At 44.5% G+C, this 23,776-nt stretch overlaps 1 protein-coding gene across 1 annotated transcript in view; it reads right to left on the reverse strand.

The window, feature by feature from the left end:
- Positions 1 to 23,776, reverse strand: part of LOC126273239 (O-acyltransferase like protein-like) — a 245,407-nt gene that overhangs the window by 102,571 nt on the left and 119,060 nt on the right. The window contains exons 4-6 of the mRNA XM_049976783.1: positions 22,631 to 22,740; positions 11,947 to 12,125; positions 2,251 to 2,408 (exon numbers count right to left, since the gene is read on the reverse strand). Of these exons, the coding sequence (XP_049832740.1) occupies positions 2,251 to 2,408; positions 11,947 to 12,125; positions 22,631 to 22,740 (447 nt within the window). The remainder of the gene's footprint in view (positions 1 to 2,250; positions 2,409 to 11,946; positions 12,126 to 22,630; positions 22,741 to 23,776) is intronic.

Here is a 23,776-nt window from a genome sequence, read left to right on the forward strand (position 1 = left end):
ATTTCCGCCAGCAGCACCAGCACAGCATATAGCTACACTTGGTCCACAACATAATGTTCTTGTAACATCTCCATCTGATTATGAGCCTGCAATGGCTCAAAACCTTGTTCATGGCTGCATAAATCATAAAAAGCGATTGGTTGTATATTTATTAAGAGATAAATCGCCAATTTAAATCACAGTCGCAGTTCGTCATCCACAATGGATATACTGAAAATATTTGGCTTCTAAGTGAATGCTATCAAAAGATACGGCCATTATGCTAATTTTGATATTCTCAAACTCACTCATTAAATCTTATATGGTACTTCCTCTTGACGTAGAAACATGAAATTTGACGAAAAGAAAGATTTCATAGTACAAGTAAGGGGAAAAATACTAAAATTGTTAATTTGTAATTATATCACACGAAAAAAATTCCTATGTAATTTATCCTACTTCAAACTTGGAAGTAATACATTCTAGAAAGTCTTGAAATTTCTTGGACTGATATCTTCCCAGTGTCAATGTCAATAAAAGGCAAAGTCGTCGAGATCATCGATTCCCGGAATCGATTAACTGTCTATACACATAACTAAGTATCTGCGGAACCCTCAGCGCGCCGGTTCACTCTTACCAGGCCAATTATCACGTTCCATATCTATTTATTTATTCATTATAACATGTTCCAGATAGTTATAACAAGTCATTAATGAGTCCACAGGTCGCTTATACAAAAAAAATAAGCATCCCCGAGCAACTTCCAAAATGTTGTCAGTAGAGTTTGGGTTCACCCTGCATAGAAGTGCGTACGATGTGTCTGAAAACGAAAACTTGCACCCAACTCTGTAGTATCATGTTTGGCTTTTGGCAGTAAGACATAGTGTACCGTGAACAGACCCTCGCAGAGCTCAGACGTCACCTCACATTTTCATTAATGTTCAGAGAGTTAAAATTCTTTGTCTGTAAATGAATATTTAAATTTGCCTCTTGACTCGGTGCTCCTTTGACGTAGCTGTTCGATTACAAACGTACCGTGAAGAAAAGAAACTGTTCAGAAGAGTATTACGCTCTTCTGACGATCACGTGAAAGGCGCATGTTTTCAAGCTGCCAGCCCCTGCGGGCTGTTCACGTAAACACGCATTCCACGGAGGTGGATGCACCCAGCCGAAGAAGAGTGGGATGATAGCAGTGAAGAAAGCGACGACAAATGACGTATGAGTCCGTGCAATAGCATTGATAAAAATAACGTTTAGGATAGGATACCGAGGTTGCAAGAAAGACTCGAATTTTGCAGTGAAAATAATGGAACAATTTTTGCTCCACGAAAGTACCGAACATGATTAATTAGCGTTGTAGAACCAGTACTAGCTTTGTATATTACCAGTTGGTGCTGACAAATAAAGTTTAAATAATAACCTGCAACTTAAAACTTCTTTCGTTTAATCATTTCCCCACATATCGTCAACGAGAAAGAAGAGGAACATTCACCCAGGGTTCACCACCATATTGAAGATAAAACACAGCACACTGTTCGCATGTTCCGGGGGACACCTGTTCAAATCGAGAAAGACAGATCTTATACACCTTCAACGTAAACCTGTGCAATTCAGAGCTCAAGAATAAATAGTGCATGTCGCCGAGCTTTTCTCTAACCTTTCCTTCGGCAGTCGGCCGGCCGGGGTGGCCAAGCGGTTCTAGGCGCTACAGTCTGGAACCGCGCGACCGCTACGGTCGTAGGTTCGAATCCTGCCTCGGGCATGGATGTGTGTGCTGGCCTTAAGTTAGTTAGGTTTAAGTAGTTCTAAGTTCTAGGGGACTGATGACCATATATGTTAAGTCTCGTAGTGCTCAGAGCCAGAGCCAAGACTAATGTTTGATCAGTGGGCAATTGAGGGACGCTTAGTCCTGAGGGAGATACTAAAACAATCAAATGAAAATGTGATCAGACTGGAACAGAAGACATAGCTGTAACTGCATTTGATATGAAATGGAAGTGGGTGGAAATGTAGCCAAATGACTGGACGGTAGAAGCACCAAGGAAATTTCTGTGCTGGAATCCAAGAGAAAAGAGCCTGAGAAGATTATGCAGTGGGCTGGTAGATGACAAGAGGAAGCATATATGAGCATCACGGATGAACAGAGCTGAGGACTTTGAAGCACGGAACAGTCTAGGGGCAACGTTCGACTAGGTGTGGATCTCGCATGGCTGGTGATGATAATGGGTTGCCGGTGTCAGTATCGGAGACTCCAGCAGCTGCCGGACCCACCTGATGAGCCTCTGCAGCAGGGAGCGCCAGTAGCTGAACCGTTCCTCGTCCAGCTCCTTGAGCATGTTCCGGCAGCGCAGGAAGCCGCTGATCATCAGGAACGTGTCCACCGACGAGATCCCGTTCATGATCGGCGTCACCACGATGTCCTCCACATACTGAAAACACAAGAATTCGATGCAATATCCTGCCTCAAATTAACTATGGTTCAAATGTGTGTGAAATCTTATGGGACTTAACTGCTAAGGCCATCAGTCCCTAAGCTTACACACTATTTAATCTATGAATTACGCTAAGGACGACACATACACATCCATGCCCGAAGGGGGACTTGAACCTCCGATGGGAGGAGCCACGCGGTGGTGGCTAGGATGTACCAGACTACCAGCAGGATAAAAGATGCATAGTAGTGGACAGACGACAGAAAATTGGGACATTCCTGGAATAAGAGGTGTGAAATGGAGCTGTTGTTGGTGGCAAAAAATGGCTGCCTGAATAAAAAATGGCTCTGAGCACTATGGGACTTAACATCTGTTAAGTCAACACTACAAAGAACGAAACTTTTCTAGTTTGAAGGGGGAAACCAGATGGCGCTATGGTTGGACCGCTAGATGGGGCTGACAGATCAAACGGATATCAACCGTGTTTTTTAAAAATAGGAACCCCCATTTTTTTATTACATATTCGTGTAGTACGTAAAGAAATATGAATATTTTAGTTGGACCACTTTTTTCGCTTTGTGATAGTCTCAAACGTATAAGTACCTTCCGCCAGTGCCGACGGTGTTTGCTTCGTGATAAATTACCCGTGTTAAAATGGCTATTGTGATCAAAATTCCCTACGGGGGTGTGCTATGTACGGTGCTCGGAATCCTGAACAACAACATCCAAGTGTCCGGACCGTTCGCCGGATAGTTACGTTATTTAAGGAAACAGGAAGTGTTCAAAATGGTTCAAATGGCTCTGAGCACTATGGAACTTAACATCTATGGTCATCAGTCCCTTAGAACTTAGAACAACTTAAACCTAACTAACCTAAGGACAGCACACAACACCCAGTCATCACGAGGCAGAGAAAGGGAAATGTTCAGCCACATGTGAAACGTCAACCACGACCTGAAAAAAAAATGATGATGCACAAGTAGGTGTTTTAGCTGCTGCCGCGGCTAATCCGCACATCAGTAGCAGACAAATTGCGCGAGAATCGGGAATCTCAAAAACGTCGGTGTTGAGAATGGTATATCAACATCGATTGCACCTGTATCATATTTCTATGCACAATGAAATCCATGGCGACGACTTTGAACTTCGTGTACAGTTATGCCACTAGGCAGAAGAGAAATTACGGGACGATGACAGATTTTTTGCACGCGTTCTATTTAGCGACGATGCGTCATTCACCAACAGCGGTAGCGTAAACCGGATAATATGCACTATTCGGCAACGGAAAAACCACGATGGATGCGACAAGTGGAACATCAGCGACCTTGGCGGGTTAATGTATGGTGCGGCATTATGGGAGGAAGAATAACTGGCCCCATTTTATCGATGGCAATCTAAAAGGTGCAATGTATGTTGATTTCCTACCAAATGTTCTACCGATATTACCACAAGATGTTTCACTGCATAAAAGAATGGCAATGTACTTCCAACTTGATGAATGTCCGGCACATAGCTTGCGTGCGGTTGAAGCGCTATTGAATAGCATATTTCATGACAGGTGGATTGGTCGTCGAAACACCATACCATGGCCCGTACGTTCACCAGATCTGACGTCCCCGGATTTCTTTCTGTGGGGAAAATTGAAGGATATTTGCTATCGTGATCCACCGACAACGCCTGACAACATGGGTCAGCGCATTGTCAATGCATGTGCGAACATTACGGAAGGCGAACTACTCGCTGTTGAGAGGAATGTCGTTACACGTATTGCCAAATGCATAGAAGTTGACGGACGTCATTTTGAGCATTTATTGCATTAATTTGGTATTTACAGGCAATCACGCTGTAACAGCATGCGTTCTCAGAAATGATAAGTTCACAAAGGTACATGTATCACATTGGAACAACCGAAATAAAATGTTCAAACGTACCTACGTTCTGTAGTTTAATTTTAAAAACCTACCTGTTACCAACTGTTCGTCTAAAATCGTGAGCCATATGTTTGTCACTATTACAGCGCCAAATATCACACAGCAAAAAAAGTGGTTCAACTAAAACATCCATATTTCTTTACGTACTACACGAATATGTAATAAAAAATGGGGGTTCCTATTCAAAAAAACGCAGGTGATATCCGTTTGACCTATGGCAGCGCCATCTAGCGGGCCAACCATAGCGCCATCTGGTTTCCCCTTTCAAGCTAGACAAGTTTCGTTCTTTGCAGTTTTTTCGTTTGACGCTTATTTCGTGAGATATCTGACCCGGTCACGATCAGTGGACCACCCTATATACATTGAAATTACCCAAGTGGCCGCGGAGCTCTTACTCTTGTGTCAGCGAATGTAGAGGGTTACGCAGTAGGTGTTCCAGGTTTTTAGCATCGCTCAAACTGCCAGCAATTACTGACAATTACTCGCAGATGCAGGCTCCAGCTTGTGCAGATAAGACGCAAAATTGACTGTACAGTATCACAGCTCAGGTTCGAAAGTTGTACTGCGTCGTATTTTAAACGTATAAAATTTAGAGCTCTGGATATAATAAAACACGAAACACTGCAAAGTTCTGTCCCACATACCGACCCGGGCTCCCGGGTTCGATTCCCGGCGGGGTCAGGGATTTTCTCTGTCTCGTGATGACTGGGTGTTGTGTGATGTCCTTAGGTCAGATAGGTTTAAGTAGTTCTAAGTTCTAGGGGACTGATGACCATAGATGTTACGTCCCATAGTGATCAGAGCCATTTGAACCACACACCGATAGCGAAAACCTGACCTACACTGTACTTAACCGCACAAGATGAAAACCTAACACTGCAACATTCGGCAGGATATAATGAGAATACTGACTTATCTTAATAGGTCGAACATTGGATCATGAGTGTAAAGTACTGCATAGTGATGTGCACGTAATTCTGATCGGTATTATTGTATTCGGTTCAAATCCGCTAAATGTTAATATGACCCGATAAAAGGCCCCTGAGGACCCCTGACAGTGCAGAACACGTACCATACGTTACATAAGCTACTATTCTTCGGTTAAAACAACTATGCGAATGTCAGATGCCAGTGTTAATAATAACTGCGTGCGGCTGAATGGCCGAGTGGAGATCGTTCGGTAGCACGCCACTTCCGCGACCTACGTGTGCCTGACCTACACTATGTGATCGAAAGTATCCGGACACCTGGGTGAAAATGACTTACAAGTTTCTGGCGCCCTCCATCGGTAAAGCTTGAATTCAATATGGTGGTGGCCCACCCGTAGCCTTGATTACGGCTTCCACTCTCGCAGGCATACGTTCAATCAGGTGCTCGAAGGTTTCTTGGGGAATAGCAGCCCATTCTTCACGCAGTCCTGCACTGAGGCGAGGTATCGATGTCGGTCGGTGAGACCTGTCACGAAGTCGGCGTTCCAAAGCATCCCAAATGTGTTCTATAAAATTCAGGTCAGGATTCTGTGCAGACTAGTCCATTACAGGGACGTTATTGTCGTGTAACCACTCCGCCACAGGCCGTGAATTATGAACAAGTGCTCGATCGCGTTGAAAGATGCAATCGCCATCCCCGAATTGCTATTCAACAGTGGGAAGCAAGAAGGTGCTTAAAACATCAATGTAGACCTGTGCTGTGATAGTACCACGCAAAACAAAAATGGATGCAAGCCCTCTCCATGAAAAACACGACCAAACCATAACACCACCGCCTCCGAATTTTACTGTTGGCACTACTCACGCTGGCAGATGAGGTCCTCCGGACATTCGCCACACCCACACCCTGCCATCGGATCGCCACTTTGTGTACCGTGACTCGTCACTCCACACAACGTTTTTCCACTGTTCAATTATCCAATTTTTACGCTCCTTACACCAAGCGAGGCGTCGTTTAGCATTTACTGGCGAGATGTGTGGCTTATGAGCAACCGCTCCACTATGAAACTACTCTCACCTCCCGCCTAAGTGTCATAGTACTTACAGTGGATCCTGATGCAGTTTAAAATTAGTGTGGTCTGATGTCTGCCTGTTACACATAACGACCCTCTTCAACTGTCGACGGTGTCTGTCAATCAACAGACGAGGTATACCTGTGATGTAGGTGTCCCTCCACGTTTCCACTTCACTATCACATCGGTGACAGTGGACCTAGGCACCTTTATGAGTGTGGAAATCTCGCGTACAAACGTGACACCAGATAACCTGACCAAGTTCGAAGTCCGTGAGTTCCGCGGAGCGCCCCATTCTGTTCTCGCACAATGTCTAATGACTACTGAGGTTGCTGATATGGAGTACCTGGCAGTAGGTTGCAGCACAATGCACCTAATATGAAAACGTATATTTTTGGGGGTGTCCAGATACTTTTGATCACATTATGTACCTCAGGTGTCCAACCCCGAAAAAGGGACCTACAGTTTAAGGTGGAATCCGAGAATGTGTCATTGCTGGGGACTCCTCACAATAGATTATAGGCATACTGAAAATTTGGTCTGACCAGGATTCGATGCTGCGACCTCGCGGGTTCCAGGCACGTACGCCTTATAGCTAGACCACCAGCCTGACAGATTTCAGTGGTGGGGAGCGGAGTTGCCCCGACCCGCTCAGAACATGCCAGGTCCTTTTGACAGCACCTGTTGTGTAAGCACCAGAACAAAAAATACTTACTAACTGCTGTTATCACCTTCGTCGGTAGAGGGGAGGGCAGTGGCAATGACTACAGCACCTCTAGGGACGTCGATCCATGTAATATCACCCCTCTCCTGCCTTCCTCCACCTATGTCGTGTCTCGCCTAGCCTCCTCCGACTCTATCCTAACCCTCTGCTGCTTATGCCTGGAGCACTGGTAACTCAGCGAGCACGCGCAGCCCGAGAAACAGCTCTGATTGGTTAACGCCTGGCCCTTACCATTCGACTAACGTCGAAGTTATTGTATTTGAAGTACAGGGTAAGGACGGAAGCTGAAGTAATGAGCAAAAATTTGTGCTACAGCTGGGACTAGACAGATATTCTAATCATTTTGGATATCACAGCTGCATAGATTACCCTAGTCCAGTCGTCTCCCTTCAGCTCGCGCCCTCAGCCCAATTTCACATTCTTAAATCATCTGTATTGCCGAGGCTCTCCAACACTGGAATAGCACCCTGGCTTTCGAATGTAAAAGGGAAATCCTGCCTGTACCTCAGGCATAGGTGGTCTATTGATCTGATATATCATCTGGCACACTTAAAACCTGGCTCTGTCCGATGCTGCAGTCTCATAAAGGTACAGGGTGTTGCAAAAAGAAAGACGTGATTAAAAACTGCATATTTATTGATAAAAACATAATACTACAAACATGGGATACAATGCAAAATTCCCTCAATATCCAAACGTTTTAGCTGTGCTATTACAAACGCTCTATACGTCCACCAGCGACAGCACAGACAACATCTAGATGATAGCTAAATTCGTCATAAATTTGACACAATTTACCTAATTTTACAGAAATTAAGGCGGCTGTTATTCTGTTCCACGCCCGGGTTCCCGGGTTCGATTCCCGGCGGGGTCAGGGATTTCCCCTGCCTCGTGATGACTGGGTGTTGTGTGATGTCCTTAGATTAGTTAGGTTTAAGTAGTTCTAAGTTCTAGGGGACTGATGACCATATATGTTAAGTGCCGTAGTGCTCAGAGCCATTTGAACAATTTTTTTGTTATTCTGTTCTTCTTCTACGTCACGAGGTAAAGGGGAAATGAACTCACTTTCCTTCTGATACCCACACAAAGAAAAGATGGTATGGGGTTACGTCTCGAGATCTTGGAGGCCAAGAATGTAGGGCTGTGTCGCCGGGTCCTGTGTGCTCTCTCCAGCGTTTTGGCAGTGTGACTGAGACACTGGCGTACGTTATTGTGCCAGTATGTTGGAGCTCAATCCTGTTGGAAAATAAAGTCATCAGAGTCCTTCTGAAGTTGTGGAAAAAGCCAATTCTGCACCATTTGCAGATTGCTCGTGCCAGTCACAGTGCTTTCCATAAAAGAGAAGGTGAACTGGACTTTTACCTTAGCATCGGCATCCAGTCTCTTCAGACTGCCGATACCAACTACGAAAGTTTTTGCGTGCAGACGGATCAAAGCCAAAACGCCGACGAAAAGCACGCTGGACCGAAATCACCGACACACTCTTTCCACACTGCAGCGCACAAACTGCTTTCACAGTTCTGAGTGACTGCAAACTGACATCTGACGGTGATTTTCTGAAACTGTAGGCCGCGCCCATTCAAGCAATACACATTTTATTCCTGGCATCTCCAATATCTGTGAATTCCGAGGGTGGTTTGGAAAGTTCTCAGAACGGAATAGAAAAAAAAGTACTTACGTCACTGAAACTGTTTTCATTTTTCAATGTAGTCTCCTTGCAGATTAATGCACTTGGTCCAACGATGTTCCAGTGCCTTGATCCCATCTCGAAAATGAGTTTCCTCCAGACCTCCCAAGTAAGTTGTCAACTCCGGCTATCAATCCTTGGTTTGAAGTGAATCTTCGTCCACCAAGAAAAATATTCAGTTTAGGGAAGAGATGGAAGTCTTCGGAGCCATATCAGGTGAATAAGACGGGTGTGACTGTGGTGTCACCGCCAGACACCACACTTGCTAGGTGGTAGCCTTTAAATCGGCTGCGGTCCGTTAGTATACGTCGGACCCGCGTGTCGCCACTATCAGTGATTGCAGACCGAGCGCCGCCACACGGCAGATCTAGAGAGACTTCCTAGCACTTGCCCCAGTTGTACAGCCGACTTTGCTAGCGATGGTTCACTGCCTACTTACGTTCTCATTTGCCGAGACGATAGTTTAGCATAGCCTTCAGCTACGTCATTTGCTACGACCTAGCAAGGCGCCACTATCAGTTACTATTGATATTGTGAATCATGTACTGTCAAAATCGACGTCCATCATTAATGGATTAAAGTTAATTATTCCACAGCTACGTCGGTTTTTCTAAATTCTAATTTCCTTGTCCTGTTCCAGACCTCACGTCAGCCTGCGTGAGCTAAAACGTGTGCCTTTCGGCCTCCTCTAGTAACACGGTGTTGGCTCTCCTGCCAACCACAACAGTGACAAGAATTCATACCTTAGTTCGTGTTATTTTGCCATTGCGACAGCACATGTGTGCGGGCGGGCATTGTCTTGATGGAAGATGACCTTCTTCCTTGCTAAACCTGACCTTTTCTCACATATCTTTTATTGCATTTTGTCCAGGAGGCTAGCATAGTATTCTCCAGTAATTTTTTGCCCAGCGGGGAGGTAATCTACAAACAGAATCCCCTTTGCATCCTAGAACACTGAGCATGACCTTTCCCACCAAAGGAGTCGCCTTTGCTTTCATTGGTGGCGGAGAATCAGCATGTTTCCATTGCTTTGACTGTTGTTCTGTCCCTTGGGTACAGTAGTGCACCAAAGTTTCATCTGTGGTCACAAAACGGTGCAAAAAATCTTGTTTGTTTCCCCCGAAACGGGGCAAACATTGTTCCAATATGTCCATTCTCACGCGTTTTTGATCCGGCGTGAACAGTCGCAGGGCCCATCTTGCAGATATTTTTCCATTTCTAATTCTTCACTTAAAATGTGGTGAACCTTTTCAGATGACATCTGGCAAGCGTGGGCAATTTCACGTACTTTTAATTGGCGACCCTCCATGACAATTTTTTGCACTTTTGCAATGATTTCTGGATTAGTGGCACAGATTGTCCGACCACTGCACGGATCATCATCTAAGTTCTCCCGACAAAATTTAAATTCATTTATCCACTTTGCAACAGCTGAATATGAAGGAGCAGAGTCCCCCAGTGTATTTTGGAAATCGGCAAGAATGTCCTTTGCTTTCATACCTTTCTTTACGAAGTATTTAATCACTGATCGAATCTCGATTTTTTTCCATCTTCACAAATCACTACACATGTACTACAACAGAGCTACCTCACCACCACAGCTCTCTTCCTAGAGCACTGGCGTGGCATGTGTTTATGAATATCACGTGAACAACTCGTTGCGTTATCGCTGACCTCTCGTGGTGATTCCCAGAACTTTTCATACCACCCTCGTATTACCGTCTACATCTGCAACTACATTTATTCTCCGCAAGCCACTCAACTGTGTGTGGCGGAGAGCACTTTACGTGCCACTGTCATTACCTCCCTTTCCTGTTCCAGCCGCGTATGGTTCGCGGGAAGAACGACTGCCGGAAAGCCTCCGTGCGCGCTGTAATCTCTCTAATTTTACATTAGTGGTCTCCTCGGGAGGTATAATGGATACCTCATCCAGAAACGCACCCTCTTGAAACCTGGACAGCAAGCTACACCTCGTTGCAGAGCGCCTCTCTTACAGAGTCTACCACTTGAGTTTGCTAAACACCTCCGTAACGCTATCACGCTTACCAAATAACCCTGGACTGAACACGCCGCTCTTCTTTGGATCTTCTCTATCTCCTTCATCAACCCGACCTGGTACGGATCCCACACTGATGAGCAATACTCAAGTATAGGTCGAACGAGTGTTTTGTAAGCCACCTCCTTTGTTGATGGACTACATTTTCTAAGGACTCTCCCAATGAATCTCAATATGGCACACGCCTTACCAACAATTAATTTTATATGATCATTCCACTTCAAATCGTTCTGTACGCATACTCCCACATATTTTACAGAAGTAACTGCTACCAGTGTTTTTTCTGCTATCATATAATCATACAATAAAGGATCCTTCTTTCTATGTATTCGCAATGCATTACATTTGTCTAAGTTAAGGATCAGTTGCCACTCCCTGCACCAAGTGCCTATCCGCTGCAGATCTTCCTGCATTTCGCTGCAATTTTCTAACTCTGCAACTTCTCTGCGTACTACAGCATCATCCGCGAAAAGCCGCATGGAAATTCCGACACTATCTACTACGTCATTTATATATATTGTGAAAAGTAATGGTCCCATAACACTCCCTTGTGGCACGCCAGAGGTAACTTTAACGTCTGTAGGCGTCTCTCCTTTGAGAACAACATGCTGTGTTCTGTTTGCTAAAAACTCTTCAATCCAGCCACACAGCTGGTCTGATATTCCGTAGGCTCTTACTTTGTTTACCAGGCGACAGTGCGGAACTGTATCGAACACCTTCCGGAAGTCAAGGAAAATGGCATCTACCTGGGAACCTGTATCTAATTTTTTCTGTGTCTCATGAACAAATAAAGCGAGTTCGGTCTCACATGATCGCTGTTTCCGGAATCCGTGTTGATTCCTACAGAGTAGATTCTGTGTTTCCAGGAATAACATGATATGCGAGCAAAAAAGCATGTTCTAAAATTCTACAATAGATCATTCTTTTTGAAACACACCGAGTATGATCGTGCAAACCTCCTCTCAGAATGGCAACGGACACAGTAAGAGGGAAGTTCAGTGTGCGCATGTACAACACGAGTAGCCGAGTGCTAGTGGAAATCATCAGCCACACCACTGTAAGAGTGGCGGGTGATGCACAGCTCTACGTAGGCAGCGCCAGCTGAGGCGCCAGACTGTTGTGACGGGTAGCCTACCTTTGTGGCGGCGGTCTTGTTGGCGGCGGGCTGCTGCGCGTCGAGGATCATCTTGTGGAGCGTCACCACCCACAGCGTGCTGAGCAGCCGAAGAGCCTCCAGGCAGGACACCGAGCCTGCGGGCGCCCGCAGCGCCCACAGCTGCCGCCAACCGCTCTGCACGCTCAGCGACTCCCACGCTGCAAGCAGACACCCGCTCCCTGGTTCACTGTCCGACCACTTGCAACCTACAAATCCAGTGGCTAACACCTGTCACACATCTACATCTACATCCAGAAGGTGCGGAAACCTCCGTATGGTCCATGTTGGGGGAGGTGGGAAGGGTACCTTATAGCATTCATCTACATCTACATACATACTCCGCAACCCACCATACGGTGCGTGGCGGAGGGTACCTCGTACCATGAGAAGCATCTTCTCTCCCTGTTCCCTGCCTATATGCCACTGTACGAGCCCTAATGTCTCTTGTCATATCTTTGTGGTCTTTCCGCGAAATGTAAGTTGGCGGCAGTAAAATTGTACTGCAGTCAGCCACAAATGCTGGTTCTCTGAATTTCCTAAGTAGCGATTCACGAAAAGAACGCTTCCTTTCCTCTAGAGAAACCCACCGGAGTTCCTGAAGCATTTCCGTAACACTCGCGTGATGATCAAACCTACCAGTAACAAATCTAGCAGCCTGCCTCTGAATTGCTCCTATGTCCTCCCTCAATCCGACCTGACAGGGATCCCAAACGCTCAAGAATAGGTCGTATTAATGTTTTATAAGCGGTCTCCTTTACAGATGAACCACATCTTCCCAAAATTCTACTAATGAACCGAAGACGACTATCCGCCTTCCTCACAACTGCCATTACATGCTTGTCCCACTTCATATCGCTTTGCAATGTTACGTCCAAATATTTAATCGACGTTACTGTGTCAACCGCTACACTACTAATAGAGTATGTAAACATTACAGGATTCCTTTTCCTATTCATTTGCATTAATTTACACTTATCTACACTTAGAGTTAGCTGCCATTCTTTACACCAATCACAAATCTTGTCCAAGTCATCTTGTATCCTTCTACATTCACTCAACGACGACACCTCCCCGTTCACCACAGTATCATCAGCAAACAGCCGCACACTGCTATCCACCCTATCCAAAAGATCATTTATGTAGATAGAAAACAACAGCGGACCTACCACACTTCCCTGGGGCACTCCAGATGATACCCTCACCTCCGATGAACACTCACCATCGACGACAACGTACTGGTTTCTATTACTTAAGAAGTCTTCGAGCCACTCACATATTTGGGCGACCAATCCCATATGCTCGTACCTTAGTTAGGAGTCTGCAGTGGGGCACGGAGTCAAACGCTTTCCGGAAGTCAAGGAATATGGCATCTATCTGATACCCTACATCCATGGTTCGCAAGACATCATGTGAAAAAAGGGTGAGTTGCGTTTCGCAGGAGCGATGCATTCTAAAGCAACTTCTCTGTCTCAAGGAAATTCATTATATTCGAACTGAAAATATGTTCGAGAATCCTGCAACAAACCAATGTTAAGGATATTGGTCTGTAATTTTCAGGATCCGTCCTTCTACCCTTCTTATGTACAGGCATCACCTGCGCCTTTTTGCAATCGCTCGTGACTTTACGTTGGGCAAGAGATTCGCGATAAATGCAAGCTAATAAAGGAGACAATGCAGAAGAGTACGCTCTGTAAGACCGAACAGGAATCCCATCAGGGCCTGGCGATTTATTTATTTTCAACCCATTCAGCTTCTTCACAACCCCAGGGATGTCTATCACTATGTCCTCCATAGGGGAATCTGTACGAGACTCAACGGCGGTATGTTTGTACGATCCTCCTACGTGAAAGATTTCTCATTGTCAGTCACTCCGCTTGAAATTATCTAAGGCTATAGACACAGCAATAAGGAATAGCTCAGTAGGCAGAACAGTTGAAGAGGGATGGACATACCTAAAAAGGGCCATCACAGAAAAAACACAGGTACAAAGAATGTAACTGTGAAGAAACCGTGGGTAACAGAAGATGTACTTCAGTTGATCGATGAAAGGAGGAAGTACAAAAATGTTCTGGGAAACTCAGAAATACAGACGTACAAGTCGCTGAGGAATGGGATAAATAGAAAGTGCAGGGAAGCTAAGACAAAATGGCTGGATAAAAAACGTGAAGAAATCGAAAAATAAAGGATTGTCAGGACTGATTCAGCATACAGGAAAGTCAAAACAATCATCGGTGGCATTAAAAGCAAGGGTGGTAACATTAGGAGTGCAACGGCATTTCCACTGTTAAATGTAGACGAGAGGGCGCATAGGTGGAAAGAATACGTTGAAAGCTTCTACGAGGCGAAATATTTGTCTGGTGTAATAGAAGAAGAAACACGAGTCAATTTAGAAGAGATAGGGGATCCAGTATGAGAATCAGAATAATATACAGAACGATGGAAAATAATATTGAGGGTCCGCTAGATGGCGATTAGTTTGGCTTTAGGAAAGGTAAAGGCACCAGAGAGGCAATTCTGACGTTGCGGTTAATAATGGAAGCAAGACTAAGAAACATCAAGACATATTCATAGGATTTGTCAACCTGAAAAATGTAAAATGGTGCAAGGTATTCGAAATTCTGAGAAAAATAGGGTTAAGCTATAGGAGAGACGGGTAATACACAATTTGTACAACAGCCAAGAGGGAATAATAAGAATGAACGACCAAGAACAATGTGCTCATATTAAAAAGGCAAATATCATAGACGAAGACAGAGGTTGGAATACATCCAGCAAAATAACTGAGGACATAAGTTGCAAGAGCTATTCTGAGCTGAAGAGGTTGGCACAGGAGAGGAATTGGTATGGAGCCGCGTCAGACCAAATAGGAGACTGATGACCCAAAAAAAGGTCACCCCGGTTCCTTTTCCACTCTTCCTAATTTATTTATTTTCTCTTCCCTATAATTATGGGCACGGCACACTCACTGGCCAAAAAATTTGTCACCCCAGTCCACATGCACTGATGAATCGTTAAGCCTCTACAGATGGCGCAGTGATCGAGTCACATGCTCAAGTGTACTGACACCCATGTGGGCACAAGGCAGTGGCGATAAGTGAGACATTTATGTTTCAAGTGGCATAAAAGGACAGTTATCTTTGGCCATGCTCGTGACCAAACAGTGTCTGAAGTGGGTCGATTTGTTGGTGTTTCATGGCAGACTCTTTAACGTGTCTACAAGAAGTGGTGCAACACAAGTGGCCACGAAACACGGCATCATAATTGTGATCGAAAGACGATTCTGACTTAAAAGAACAAGAGACGTATTTCATTGCTTGCAAATCAAAATTGCTTCCAAACCCTACAGAAATAGCTGAAAGCAGTGAATAAAGGTCTATTACAATCTGGTAGCAAGAGAACATTGCACTGGGAAATGCATGCAATGAACATTTGGAGTTGGTCGTCTCCCAAGAGCAAATTGCTGACACGGACACGTAAAGACAACAACAAAGTTCATCAGGCTGGAAAAACATGTGACTGGTTTTCTGAACACTTGCCCACCCTATTACTCGTACGGTAGCGTAAATACACTGTTCTTGGCACTTTTAGTTTATGCGTATTTATGCAAATCGGCTATCATACCCCTCCAACGGCAAGGCCAAGGTCTCAAGATGGCAGATTCAATATGGTGGACCACGACACCGATGGTGGCAGAAAAAATGGGAAAAAGATGGTGGCACCTACATTTGAGCTCATTTCGGCTATTGTGTGCTACAGAAGTGCAAAGGATCTCCTCACTTTTCAGGTAAGTGTGGTATGACGTCACACATGCATTCTTGAAGAAAAAGTGAATGTGCACATTATTGTGCTCGTTATCAAATTACTACCGCACTTTATCTGGATGTATTTACACATTACTTATAGGATTATTTATAAGCAATCACAGAGAAAAGTGAGTGTCCACATTATTGTGCTGGAATTGGTGTAAAAGGAAGTCATGGCAGGCTAATGGCAGGATGTTATAGATTGTGGCAGACTGATTGTAGAATGTGGTAGATTACGAAAGTATGGAGTAATCATAACCATCTGCTGACTGACACGTAGATGGACATGTTTCACCCCTCCCCCATTTAATCATAATCAAATTTTCATCTGGTAACTCAGAGGCAGTAACATTATCATGGGAAAAAGATGGCGGACTGATCGCATACTATGACATCACAAGGCCTTTGAGTCAGCAAATCCAAATGTAGTTATGATTAACAGGAGGAGGGCTGAAATGTGCCCAGTGGTGTTTGAGTCACCAGATTCACATGTGATTAACTGAGGTAGCGGGAGGTCCTTTGGTAGAGACGCAACCTATCTCTGCTAGCTGCTTCAGACTCATTCTGTGTGCGACAGTCGGTTGAGCTAGATGCAGCTCCCTGAGGGTCGATTTGGTATCGTAATTCTTTTCTGTGTAATTGTTGTTATTGCTACCATATACTCCAGAATTCATACATTCATAGTCTGCCACAGCCTGCCAGAACACGCCACATTCTGCCATCAGTCTGTCTTCAGTCTGCCAGGAGTTCCTATTATGCAAATTCCAGCAGGACAAGGCATGCACTTACTTTTTTTCTGTAATTACTTACAAACAATCCTATAAGAACTTTGTAAACACATTCCAGCTAAAGTGTGACTGTAAATGGTTAATAGGCAGCAAGACGATGTACGCTATCACTTTTTTCTTCAGGACTGCACGTGTGATGTCATGACACAATTATCTGAAATTCAGAGAGGTCTTTGGTAATCCAATAGCATGCAATAGGCCAGATGAGCTGGTCCTTCCATCTTTTTCCCACAGCCACTTTTTCCACCACCACTTTTTTCCGGCTTCATCTTGTGAAGTAATAGTCCACCACCTTTTTTCCCCGCTACCTTGTATGACATCATAGTCTGCCATGTTGGATCCGCTATCGTATGAGCTTGACATTGTCCTTGAAGGGGAGCTCATTTGTGTAAATCGAAGTGTGCTGGGAGTAGTATAGCTTATACTACTCTTGATTGGCTTGCAAAATCACCTGATTTGAACACCAAAAACAATCTGTGTGTCATGTTGGAAAAGTTGGGAAAACACCGACATCAGCACGCTGCAGTTTGGTGGAATTGTGCAATCAAATCCTCCGAGAATAGCTTAACCTGGATGCGATGTACCTGCACAGCCTTGTGGACTCTCTTCCTAACTGAATCGAGGTGGTTATCAAGGCCAGGGGCGGAATTACCCGCTATTATATGATGCTTGTAATGATAGCTATAGAGATGACTAATTTTTTCTCTGGTGAACTTACGCTGATAGACTTACCACACATCTGGGTGCAGCCTGGACAGTTCTGTGTGTGTGTTTTTTTTTTTTTTATTTCTGTTCAAGCTAATATCCAATGTTGCTAAATTGACCAGAGTTTGAGAATTAATGGCTGGTAAGGATATTCTTTTTTTTTTAATTTTAGACCTATCTGTTCGACATCTCTCAGTCGACCTTGGGGCAAATGCTAACGTCAATGAAGAGGCGTGGCTACCAGTTCAGCCACAGCTTTTCACTTAATCATTTGCCAACACAACAGGGGCACTGCGTGCAGTAACTCGTGCACCCGCTTTTGATCATTTTATCTCTACTCTGTTTTTGTCTTGTCGTTCAGCAAAGGGGGAAATAAAGAGTGTGTTTAATGTTAAGCTGCAATAGAAATAGAAATTTTTGAAACTGTGTAGTGACAGTAACAAGTAACATGTTTATTGACAGCTATGTACTCGAGAATTTTCTGTTGCAAATAAAGGTAAGAGTAGAATGAAAGACAACATGAAAATAGCTAGACATAGGAGGCCTATTAGTGCTACTGTTTCGACAAACATAGATAACTTTTTTAAAGACGAATATGGGATTAACTATGATCCGAGTGTGCTCCCAAAGAGGCTATATTTTCGCACCACACTGCTAAGCACGAGCTACGTTCCAAAATATAAGAGTGAGCATCTAAAATAGTAAAAAAGTTGTAAGACACAAAATTTTCATCTGCTAGAACCAAAACCGAGGCAGTTATTGTTATGTACAGTATAGTAAAAAATACAACTGAATAAATGTTTGAGTAAATCGTTAAGACTTGTAAGCAGTTTCAAAACTGTGTCACGGACTGAGCCGAAAACAATTTGGTAATATGTCCTGCGTTCGCCCTGAAAAACGAAGTAAGCGTATACAGTGACACAAGTAGAATTGTTCCGCAGTCAGCTGCAAATGCCTGTTCTCTGAATTTTGTCAGTAGTGTTCCACGAAAAGAACTTTGTCTGCCGTCCAGGGATTTGAGCTCTCGGAGCATTTCCATAACACTCAGGTGCTGATCGAACATACCGGCAACAAATGCAATTCCTCCGACGTCTTCCTCTAATCCGACCTGATAGGTACCACAAACACTCGAGTGGTAATCAAGAATGGGCTGCACAAGTGTTCTGTACACGGTCCCTTTGTCGATGAGCTACGCTTCTCAGAACTCTCCCCAATAGCCTCGACCATTGGCTTCCTTTAACTGACTTTACATGCTCTTTAATTTCACGCCACTTCGCAGTGTTACACCTAGACGTTTAGTCGACACGTTTGTGTCAAGCAACACATAATTAATACACTGCTCTAACGTTACGGGATTGTTTCTCCCTGATCTGATTAAGTTACACTTTTTCTCATTCAGATTAAGCTGACACTCATCACACCAAATAGATATCCTCTCCACGTCATGCTGCATTCTACAGCCACTCAACGACAACACTTTCTCCTATAGTGCAATGTCATCAGCACATAACTGCAGACTGCTGCTCATCCTGTCCATCAGATCGTTTCTGTACATAGAGCATTAGAGTGGTCCTATCTTACTTCCATGGGGCAGTTCTGATGATAGTCTTGTCTGTGATTAATGCTCACCGTCCAGGACAATGTACTGGGCTCCATTACTTAGAAATCTTCTAGCAACTCACAAACTTGTGAAACTATTCCCTATCCTCGTGCCTCCGTTAATACGAGGGCCATTCAGTAAGTAATACTACTCATTTTTTTCTGCCGATTTCGGTGTAGGAAATTGGGAATTTGTTGTGCGACATGAATAATCTGCCCTCAGCCCTTATAGTTTCATGAAGCTGTGATAGGAGGCGGCTCTATGCACAGCCTTCAAAATGGGGTCTGCATTCCAAGCAGGGAGCTGTCACTAAGGTTCTTTTGGCGGAAAAGCAGAGCAGCGTAGGATTCATAGGCGCTTGCAAAATGTCCACAGAGACCTGGTAGTGAACAAAAGCACTATGAGTTGGTGGGCAAGGCTGTGTCATTATTTCAACAAGGTCGCGCAAATCAGTGCGATCTCCCTCGTGCCAGCGGGGCACACACCGAGCTAGGTGGCGCAGTGGTTAGCACACTGCCATCCTGATTTAGGTTTTCCATGATTTCCCTAAATCGCGCCAGGCAAATGCCGGGATGGTTCCTATGAAAGCGCACGGCCGACTTCCTTCCCCTTCCTTCCCTAATCCGCTGAGACCGATGACCTCGCTGTCTGGTCTCCTGCCCCCAAAACAACCCAACCCAACCCAACCCGGGCGCACACAACTGTGACACCTGAAATGTTGGAACGTGAGGACATTCTCATTCGAGATGATCGACGGATCACAGACAGACATCTCTCGGCACAACTGGGCGTCTTTCTTGGCAGTGCTGACACAGGTGTCCACCGGTAAGGATACTCAAACATGAGTGATCGTGAAAACTTTTTGTCACGCATCGTACCAAGCGATGACGCATGGGTTCATCATTCGAACCAGAAACAAAATGGCAATCTAGGGACTGGCTCCACACCACCCCTCCTCCGAAAAAAAAGTTGAACACGCAGCCCCGGCCGGTAAATTCATGGTGATGGTCTTCTTAGAATATCAAGGGGTTATTCTGTTTGATGGCCTCCCTCATGGTGCAACGATCAAATCTGAAGTGTACTGAGCTGAAACTGAAGAAACGTCTTCAGCGCATTCGTCGCCACAAAAGTGCAAACCAAGACAAGACTTCACACTTGTCTCTGCCCGAGAGGAGCTCAGAAAACTTTATTGGACTGTTGTTTCTCCTTCACCCTACAGCCCGGATCGCGCGCCTTCCGACTACGATCTGCTTGGCCCAATGACAGATGCCGTCGACGGGAAGCAGTACGTGGGTAATGAGGATTATTGATGCAGCAAGGCGTTGGGTCTCAAGTCGGCCAGGTAGCGTAAGGCCGCCGCATCGAAAGGAGATTATGTTGAAAAATATGGTTTTGTAACCAAAAGAGTGGGGAATAATATGGTGTATTGGAATCCTGAATAAAACCAGTCTGCTTTCGGAAAAAAATTGTTGCATTATTCATTGAACGTCCCTCGTAGTCTTTAGTCCTGCATCATTGTTTTCACTCATACTAAATTGGATGGACGACGACCGTAAGAAAATTCAAAAACACACTGCTGACCATGAAAATTGCAACCATCCCAGATAAATCAAATACTAATATTAAATTTCATATCCATATAACTACAAGTACAGGGTGGTCGGAAACAGTCTGAAAAGCTTGAAAGAGTGTTCCAGAGAGGGTTGCGCCGAAAAGTAACTGTTATGTAAAAAGTCGGATATATAGCGCTGTTTACGAGTCAGTTACCGTTGCAGTTAACCAATGGGGACGTTGAGCGCGAAAATTTAAGTGCGCCACCAGAGACGGTGACGCTAAACGTGCTCTCTGTTTGGTTTCTAAAACAGAACAAGACAGCGACACAAGAATTGTACCTGGTTCGGTAGTAACGATAGAACCTGAGCCAAAGACTTAGCGGTTTCGTGCGCTATCACCTATGCCATGAGAACAACTGACGCTAATAACGCCGGCCGGGGTGTCCGAGCAGTTCTAGGCGCTACAGTCTGGAACCGCGCGACCGCTACGGTCGCAGTTTCGAATCCTCCTCGAACATGGATGTGTGTGATGTCCTTAGGTTAGGTAGGTTGTTCTAAGTTCTAGGGGACTGACGACCTCAGAAGTTAAGTCCCACAGAGCTCAGAGCCATTTGAACCTTTTTTGAACGCTAATAACTGTATCTTGCGGGCTACTTGAATTTGCGCGCGCAACAGGCTGATTAGATAAATTCAATTCTAATTAACCCCAAAACTTATCGAATTACTTTCATAACAATTATTTCTCAATACAAACTACCGTGCAACACTCTTACAAGCTTTTCAGTTTCCTACAACCCTGTACGACGTACTCCAGATGTCTGCCACTTGCCTTGTCGCAAATTTTCTCTGTCATGGATGGGATTAATAATACCGCAAGCTATATGCGGTGTGCTTTATTTATCATTCAATGTACTATACAGGGTGAAGCAGTTAAGACGCGCTTCTATCAAGCTGCAGTTATCTCTTATAGCGAATTTCCACAAATAAATTTTGTCAAAATACGTCGAATTATGATACCGAATTCTTTTAATGGGAACTTTCTGAAGAAGATGTGACAGTTTCAATCAAAAGTCTCAGAAACTACTGAGCCCCAGATGCGGAAAAAGATTGGCAGGAGAATTAATCAAAGACAGTGGTGAGAGCTTGCACTAAGAAATATACACTAACAAAAAAAAAGACAACACCGAAAAATAATTAATGAAGAGTAATGATATTTCGGGAATATATTTGTGTAGGTAGCATATTTAAGTAATTAACATTACAAGGTAAGAGGTTAAAGCAAGCGCGAGATAAACCGCTATAAATGTGAAATTCTGGTACATTAATAACCGGTGTATCCGTCAAAATGTTAAATGCAAGCACGCAAACGTGCATGCATTGTGTTGTACGGATGCGCGGATGTCGGTTTCTGAGATGGAGTTCCATGCCTGGCTCTGAGCACTATGCGACTTAACTTCTGTGGTCATCAGTCGCCTAGAACTTAGAACTACTTAAACCTAACTAACCTAAGGACATCACACACATCCAGGCCCGAGGCAGGATTCGAAACTGCGACCGGAGCGGCCGCTCGGCTCCAGACCGTAGCGCATGGAACTTTACGGCCACTCCGGCCGGGCGTTTTTAGGGTGTGGTACCCTACCTGCGCTTAAGAAAACGCTAAATGCAGAGGAATATGAACATTTTTTTTCAGCATTGTGTACCGCGTTCCGTAGAGGAACTGTTTGGAGACTATGATTATTTGTACCAGCATGACAAGGCACCCTGTCGTGAAGCGGCATATCTGACGCTGTTGTTTGTGGACTATAAAATTCCTGCAATGGACTACCTACCAGAGTTCCAATGAACCCAATGGAACATCTCTGGCATGAGGTAGAACCTCGGCTTCGCTCCAGACTTCGGCTCTTGAGGAAGAATGTTCTGCCTTCCTCCACACATGTTCAGACACATCATTCAAAGTTTTCTCAGCAGAGTTCAAGCTATCATAAAGGCGAAGGTGGACACACTCTATATTAATATCTACTAGTATGTGTACAGATACTTTTGATCAGCTTTTGTGCACTGGTTCTGGATATATTTTGGACGTTTTAGCTTAGCAGCAACTGGCATGTCGTTTAAATGGGTATCCGCTAAATGTAGGTGTATGTACGGAGCAGCTCTCGTGGCAGTGGAACGTTTCGAACACCAGTGGAACATCATCTTCATGCGCGCTCTCACCTGGTGGCGGCCCTTCGCCAGGTGCGGCCGCCGTCTTCCCGCGTCGGCGCCGTATCTCCAGGGCGGCGCTGGCAGCCGCGGACACAGCCAGCACCACGCCCACGCAACTCCTGCAACACACCCACGCAAACACACCTCCTGAGGTCTTACACTCGATAAAAACGTTTATGACATACAGCCGCATAGACCCAGTGCCAACCAGCATCTATGAATCAACGGAGTAACAAGACATCTGTATCACATATAACAGAAAATAAATCCGTGATTGTTCATGTTTTAGGATAACCTCTGGTGGGCTGTTCATACATAGCAGTAAAAGAAGCTGCGCTGTAGACTGCAGAACTCTACATATAAAATGATAAAACAGGACTCAAAATTTTAATAGAATAACACTAAACACACTGAAGGAAAAAAATTGCAACACTAGTAACAATTAATGTAGATCGACAGGAAGTGCAAAACGGCTAAGCAGGGATGGCTAGAGGACAAATGTAAGGATGTAGAGGCTTATCTCACTAGGGGTAAGAGAGATACTACCTACAGGAAAATTAAAGAGACCTTTGGAGAAAAGAGAGCCACTTGTATGAATATCAAGAGCTGAGATGGAAAGCAGAAAGGTGGAAGGAGTATATAGAGGGACTATACAAGGGCGATGTTCTTGAGGACAATATTATGGGAATGGAAGAGGATGTAGATGAAGATGAAATGGAAGATATGATACTGCGTGAAGAATTTGATAGAGCACTGAAAGACCGAAGTCTACAACTACTGATAGCCTTGGGAGAGCCCGTCCTGACAAAACTCTACCATCTGATGAGCAAAATGTATGAGACAGGCGAAATACCCTCAGACTTCAAGAAGAATATAATAATTCCAATCCCAAAAGAGCAGGCGTTGACAGATGTGAAAATTACCGAACTGTCAGTTTAATAAGTCATGGCTGCAAAATACTAACGCGAATTCTGTGCAAACGAATGGAAAAAGTGGTAGAAGCCGACCTCGGGGAAGATCAGTTTGGATTCAGTAGAAATATGGGAACACGTGAGGCAATACTGACCCTACCACTTGTCTTAGATGCTAGATTAGGAAAAGGCAAACCACCGCTCCTGGAGTGTAGCCATGTATGCAAGTGAAACATGGACGATA

This window comes from Schistocerca gregaria, chromosome 5 (genome assembly GCF_023897955.1).
Source record: "Schistocerca gregaria isolate iqSchGreg1 chromosome 5, iqSchGreg1.2, whole genome shotgun sequence".
In the NCBI taxonomy this organism is placed as follows: domain Eukaryota; kingdom Metazoa; phylum Arthropoda; class Insecta; order Orthoptera; family Acrididae; genus Schistocerca; species Schistocerca gregaria.